The following is a 6,859-nucleotide window of genomic DNA, read 5'->3' as shown; positions in this document are numbered from 1 at the left end:
CAATGCAGCCGCCGCGCAGCGTGTGCTTGTACGACCTCTTCGCTAAACTAACATAAGGCAATAAAAACCCACGGGCGGATGGCGAGCGGCACTGAACCGGACTCCCCGTCGAGGGTCCGACCCCGAGGAACTCGACAATAAAGGCGAAGAAGGTGAGTCGCGGGGGCGGCTCACTACTGGCACAACCAAAAAAAAGTCAAAGTTCACTACTCGCAAAAAGTCCGGGACACTGGGCTGCCAGGGAAACATTTCAGGATGAACCTGAAATGCACTATAACCTTTACAGGTCAACTTTCCAATGCACGCATGTATCACTAGTGTCGGGCCCAAACCTCCTTTGTCCCGATTTGGTGGTGAGGAGTCCCCACCTTTAAAAAAAAAAAAAAAAAAAAATAACAAATTCGTGAGCAATGTAAAGTGTTGAAAATGGCTTGCTATTCTTGACGATTCTGAGCAAACATGCCGTTTCTTTGGTTTCCGGAAATGTGCCGCTTTTGGAGATGTGGCGAGAGGTTTCCGCCCGACGCCAGCGATGTCCAGCGGTTCAATGTTTCAGTACGTTTTTGCGCAACTTGCGTTTCTCTAACAAGGACCCGAACGGAAAAATTCACAACAGGCGTTTGATCTCTGAAAATGTCCACTTCTGCGTCTTTCTGTGACTCTTCCAGTCGCTCCGTTGCAATCGGAAGGTGACACATAAATGGACCGATACACATCCTGGTTCAATTGCAAATGGTATCTCAACAGTCATCATCTTTGACATTTGACGACGCCTAACAATTGCTCACCAGGAGCTGAGAGCGTCACAGTTTCATCAGCAGGTTTCATCGGACGAGACATTTTCAAGGCTCAACCGCCCGCTTGTGAATTTTGCCATTCGCCTCCTTGTTCGAGAACAGCAAGTTGTGCAAAACGTACTCAAACGTCGACCGGCTGGACGGACGCGGCCCGACTTTTGAGAGTAGCGTGTGTGTCCTCAGTACCGGCGCGACAACGATAGAGGTCAAAGACGGCCAACGGGTGAGGGGCTGCGCTGCATGACGAACAGAACAGCTGGTCAAGCAGGTTAATAGCCCCCCCCCCCTCCCCCCTCCCCCAACAAACACACACAAAACAGCCCATTTGAGGAGGAATTGAGCAAAGGAGGGGTGGGGGAGGAGGGGCGGACTATCGGAAGGGGGGCTCAGGCGTGTGAAGGGAGAGTTCGGGGCGGCGGAGGATGGACTCCTTGCGCGTGGTCGGCGGCAACGGCGGCTCATACACCCTGGGCGCAGCCATGGCTGCTGCCACAGCGGCGGCGGCGGGGACCACTGGCCTGAGGGCGTCCAGCGCGGCCACGGGCTGGGCGGGCACCGCCTGCATGCCGGGGATGGCGCTCATGGCCCCGGGGGAGGGGTAGGCGTACTGGAAGTGAGGGTACTGCTGCAGCTGCTGGTAGTAGTCAGCATAGTATCTGCAGAAGACGGCAACAAATGCATTACGATCGGCGTGCGATTCCTCTTTTCGCCGAAAACTAAAAGTGACTGATTATTTTTGTTCCACGTGTTTTAATGGAACACAAAAACTGTTGCAAAGCAGCATCGTTAATAAAGACGCGTTAGCCGCTACAAACCCAACAACAACTCATCAGCCAGATTATGTTTTGTTTCTCAACCTTTATTGATGCATTTGACGTCAGGGAAACCACCAAACAAAAATGTCACAAAAGCTATATGCAGTGCTACCTTGACCTAAGCGTTTCATTCGTTCCACGACCAAGTCCGTCACTCAATTTACTCCAATCAACAATCTTCATTGAAATGAATGAAAGTGCCAACGTATTCAAGCCACCCACAAAAAAATAAATAAAAATAAAATAATTTCGTTCCATGCTTTTAATTATCAAAAAATACTCTACAAAAACAAGTGAATGCAAACAAGTCAAACTGCTTTTATAAATCGTCATTACTGCGCACTGGGACAAGCCGGTTCACAACACCACCGGCTGGAGTGTTAGATGCGTGCCTTTAAGGGGCGTGGCCTGGCGAGCGACACGGCCCGGTCGTCTTCATGCGAACGTCTCGCTCACTCGTACGTCGCCGCCAAACGAAATCCTGACGACCTTACCTCGATTTGCCATGTGGGAAATCTGAACTCAAAAGCTCATATTCGGTTGTATGAATGACAACGCGTGGATACAAAGGTTAATTGTACATTCTGTCATCCAGCGCAAGCGTATTTATTAGTCATTCTGCCTGTCGCGATATGTCGCTGGCATAGATGTATCAACGAAAATTATTTGTATTGTTAAATCTTGCTCGTTGTGCGGAGCTTGACGTGCGCTCGACCAAACTTTTGGATAAATACAACCATCCATTTACTCGGGTCGCGTGCGTGCTGGAGCCTATGCCAGCTATCATCGGGCAGGAGGCGGGTACAACCAATTTAATATTAAAATCAAACTCTTGTTTTTCAATGTTGTCTTTTTCATCTGAGAGTAGAATAGAATTCTCAAATTAAACAGTATTTTTTTTCTTCTTTTGTGTTCAGGTAAAACACCAAATAAAATAACCAGTCACATTTCCATCTTTTGATTGTCAGTTGAGCAATTGAAAATGCAAAGAACGAATGAAACACAAATTGCTTCGCGTCACGCAAGCAAAGAAAGACCTCGAGGTCGGCGGGCAGCGGACGTTCTACCTTGCCACGTGGTCCTCGGGCGCCTCCGACGACGCCTCCTCGGCAGCGCGGCCGGCGGGGGTCGGGAGCAGCGAGCGCCGCGGTTTGGCCCGCTGGTATATAAACGGCTTCATGACGGGGTCCGGCAGGAGGGAGGCCGTCCGTCGGAGCGGACTGCGGTCCCGTTCGCCGGACTTGGCCGCCGCCGCCGTCTGCTGCTCGGCCACGACCTGCTGACCTTGAGCAAAATAATGGGCCTGTCTGGCCACTTCAAAGATGGCCGTCGCGGGGTCTGCGGCACCCATGGCGGTGATGTGAGCGTAGGCGGGCGATATCGCAGGCGCGACTGTGTAGGCGGGGTTGACCGCCGCCGCCGACTGCATTTCGATCCCGGGCCCGGCGGTCAGGTAGATGGAGTTGGCCATCGACGGCGTGTAAACGGGCGTCGTGTAAGCGGCCGCTGCGGCGGGATTGGCAGCCACCTGACCGTAGAGGTTGGGGGCGACCGAGCTGTAAACTTGAGCGGCTCCCGACGACAGCGCGGCCTGGTTGGCCACCGATCCGTAGAGCTGATTGGCCACGTTGGCGCCGTACACCTGGCTGGCGAGGGCGCCGTAGACCGCCGGGTTGACGGGGTTGCCGTCGGTGCGCGTGCCCGTGGTGATCCCGGTGAGGGCGGCGTACGTGGGATCGAACGTGGACGTGTTGTACACCGAGTTGTGCACGCTCTGCTGCACTTGAAGAGGGAGGCCGGCGGCGGCGGCCGCCGCCGCGGCCAGCACGGCCGCCTGACTCTGGTACTGCTCCAGGGTGGGCTTCCCCACGGGACACTCGCCGGCGTAGTGGCCCTGCTTGCCGCAATTGACGCAAGGAATCTTCCCGGTGGGCGTCTGCTTGCTGGGCTGAACTTTGGAGAGCTCCACGGAAAGGGGCCGCCCCTTAAAGGAAGTGCCGTGAAGCGCCTCGATGGCCTGAAGTGCGTCTTCCTTGTTCTCCATGTGCACGAAGGCGTAGCCTACGGAAGACGAATGCCTGGCTGTCATTGAGCGCAGGGACAACAATTAGCATCGTGACTAACACCTAACCACTCATGCTGAAGCAGGATGTGGACCATCGCTAGGGTTGCAAAATGTTGTCAATTGGAAACGTTCCATGGGAATAACGCAGGAATTTACAAAACTGAAGATTGAAATTTACATAACAGACGATTGGCTCTCGGGAGGGAACTGAAATACATCGGACCCCCGCACATTCTCCTATTCGCGACATCCCCCTCTCCCGATTACATTTTTTTTCCTTTGGGGAAACCAACCCCAAAAATGCTTCATGGAGCCATCTCTATCCCTGCTTATTCAAGAATTTCTACGATTAAAAAAAGGGTTTTCCCCATTGCAACTTTAACGGGATGACAATTAGTCACTGATTTTCGTTTCTCGCGGTCGGGCCCGGATCCCTAACCCCCGCGAATAACGCGGATCCACCGCGTAGATAACGAACAAAATATATTTTGGCGTCGCCCTGAGCAAAACAACCAGATTTCATGCAAGTACACGAGGACCTTGGCTTGCCAAGCGCCCCGAGTTTTTCAAGTTACGAGCCAACAACACTTGGCCTTAAATTGAACTTCGGATACACCGCCGCTCGGATAGAGTTGGGGAGAAAAAAATAATAATTTCGACAATTTAAGGTACTGTAATACCCTCGTATGCTGGCAAGGAGAGCTTTTGCATGAATCTCTGCTTCTGACTTCTGATTTATGTTGGAATATGGTACCTTTCCATCAAATGGCCCCCAGAATTCCAATGGGGAGGGTCCAATTAGGATAATTTCCAAAATTGCCAATCTGAATTTCCCATGGAAATTTACCGGCAACTTTCTGGAATTTTTCCACCCCTTTGCAACCCTAAGGAACCGCGACCACATGCATGCTACAATTGTAACGACACATGCACTTCATCATCAGCAGATATTTTAAATTGAAAATTTGAACTAGCTGCGAAAAAAAAAGGTGAATAAAGACCTTCCTTCTGTTTGCGTTACAGCGCTCATAAACAAAACTTCTTGACTCAAAAAAGATAAGGTATCGAACAAAATTCCACATTTGTGCTGCCTGTTTTTTTCTTTTAATTGTACTTTTTGGCAATAATCCACGTATGGGTTGTCTTTATGAAGAAAGGACGCATTCTTAATAAAGCCAACCGTTGGCAAATTAGTTATTGAGCGACAACTCCATGTCTGGGACGTCTTTAATTGGGCCTCCTCAAAACCTTGACAAAATCCCAAACTATTTGTGTCGTCATTTTTCTAAATAACTACTGTACACCATCCGACATAACCTCCGGGCTCACCTTTGACTTTGTCGCATTCCAGCACTTTCCCAAAAGTCTGAAAGAGCTGCTGGAGATCTTCTGTGGTGCACATGCCGCTCAGGTTCCCCACAAACACTTTGGTGGAGTGCAGCGGCCGCCCCCGCGACTCCTCCACCACCAAGTTGCGCCCGCGGAACTCGCGCCCGTTGAGATCGCGGATGGCGCGCTCGGCGGCGCCCTCGCCCTGCAGGTGCACGAAGGCGAACTGCCGCAGCACGCTGCAGCTGACCACGTGACCGTACGGCTCGAAGATGGCCGACAGCTCCTCCTGGGTGCTTTCCAACGCTAGGTTGCCCACAAACAGCTTCACCGTTTGACCCTTGTCCATGGTGCTGCGTGGAGGAGAGAAGTTGCCGTTAGCTTAGCTTAGCTTGCGTTCTGATCTGCTCGCGTGTGCCAATCAAAGCCAAACGCCACGTGACACCTCGGAGCAAATGGTCACGCGTTATTTTCAACAAACATATGACTTGAAAAAATGTTTGCATGGTATCACCTTAAGTACACAATGTTTATTCCTGCTGTTTAGATGAAGATCAGAACAAATTCATGCAAAAATGTAAGTCATTCCAAAAGGTTTGCATACTTTTTCCTCCCACTGCAAACCAGGTTCAGTTTCCTTTATTACACACTCATTTGTGGGCGGTAAGGAGCTTCACTGATACTGGAAGATTTTTTTTTTTTTGTAACGGGTTGCACCTGCACAAGGGAAACCTTACATCTCATCCAGAGTTGTCAAGAACAAAATTAAGAGTTCAGCACGTGATTGTTCCCTGATAAAATGGCGATCGCCTGCTCAAAAATATTCCCACTATTTTACGTGCGGTTCGAATTAAACCCGAAATGTCAAATAATGGAGGATAAACTCGATAAAGACGAGTAGTCTACTCGGTCTTCGCTTCATAGACCCGAGCCAACTCGAGCTGCTTGCTGAACACGTCGGCGGACGCTGAGTCATCACATTCGCGTCGACGCTGACTTGAACTGTTAACAACAAAACGGGGAACAAAGAGCGAGACAAAGCACGTACATAACGACACTCAACAAAATATATATATATATATATATATATAAAAGGACGGAAAGGTGAAAAAATATTTAAATACCTAACACGCCGTCGAATAACCGAGCCGAAAGGGACATAAGTCACACAATGAAGACTGCTTGTGTCTGTGATGAAAGGACGTTAAGCGAGCTCACGGGAAGCTAAGAGAGAGAAAAAAAACTAACAAAAAAAAGACAAACTACGGCAACAATAGTCGAGTCTGCGGTTTCTGTTCCGGGCCGACTGCGCCTCGTGAAGCAAAGAAGGGCCGAACGGGGGATGAAAAAGAAACGAGACGACCATCTTACCTTAGCGCTGCTAGTGCTGCTGCTGGTGCTGCTGCTCGTGTTTTTCAAAATGGTCGCGGCCACTTCCGCCTGACTGCCCGGCATTGAAAATGGAGGGCGGGGGGATAAACCCACGTAAACCCACTCGCTTGACTCCCAACAATTCTGGTTCCTTTCAGTATGGAAACCGCGTTTACCAGATTTATTTTCATTCCATGACCGAGCATCCGCACTGAATTTACTCGTTCCGTCCATCAAATAATATTCCCCCACTGAAATCCGCCCCCCCCCCCAATGTTTTTTTTTTCTTTTTTAAATATATTGTTTTTGAAATGACATTGTAAAATATAAATACAATGACAGAATATTTTTTCAATTAAAATGTTGATGAATTTTTGTTTCTTTTTCCACTCCATTCAAGCGGCAACTTATCTGAAGCTCAACCGTAGCAACAAATGTTAGCTATGAAGACACAAAGCACACACCAAAAAAATAATACAAAT

At 49.6% G+C, this 6,859-nt stretch overlaps 1 protein-coding gene across 5 annotated transcripts; it reads right to left on the bottom strand.

The window, feature by feature from the left end:
- Positions 1–1,167: 1,167 nt before the first annotated feature.
- On the bottom strand, positions 1,168–6,627 carry rbm14b (RNA binding motif protein 14b). Of its 5 annotated transcripts, none has more exons than XM_061669402.1 (4): positions 6,378–6,627; positions 5,007–5,359; positions 2,680–3,694; positions 1,168–1,453 (listed from the first exon to the last, which is right to left on the bottom strand). In XM_061669402.1, the coding sequence occupies exons 2-4, from the start codon at positions 5,353–5,355 to the stop codon at positions 1,168–1,170; spliced, it is 1,650 nt and encodes a 549-aa protein (XP_061525386.1). In that variant the 5' UTR covers positions 5,356–5,359; positions 6,378–6,627. The 5 variants fall into 5 exon arrangements, with proteins under 5 accessions (XP_061525386.1, XP_061525385.1, XP_061525388.1 ...); XM_061669401.1 differs by having other exon boundaries at positions 2,680–3,690; XM_061669404.1 differs by having other exon boundaries at positions 2,680–3,673.
- Positions 6,628–6,859: the final 232 nt, after the last annotated feature.

This window comes from Phycodurus eques, chromosome 23, assembly GCF_024500275.1.
Source record: "Phycodurus eques isolate BA_2022a chromosome 23, UOR_Pequ_1.1, whole genome shotgun sequence".
Classification (NCBI taxonomy): domain Eukaryota; kingdom Metazoa; phylum Chordata; class Actinopteri; order Syngnathiformes; family Syngnathidae; genus Phycodurus; species Phycodurus eques.
The sequence above is the reverse complement of the archived record's forward strand: the minus strand, read 5'-3'. Positions and strand labels throughout refer to the sequence as shown.

Coding starts and splice junctions, on each gene's coding strand:
- rbm14b (XM_061669401.1), bottom strand. CDS start 6,611: ATGGACGGAACGAGTAAATTCAGTGCGGATGCTCGGTCATGGAATGAA. Junction 3,691..5,006: donor GGAATGCGACAAAGTCAAAG/GTGAGCCCGGAG, acceptor AATGACAGCCAG/GCATTCGTCTTCCGTAGGCT. Junction 1,454..2,679: donor CCCGAGGACCACGTGGCAAG/GTAGAACGTCCG, acceptor CGTCTTCTGCAG/ATACTATGCTGACTACTACC.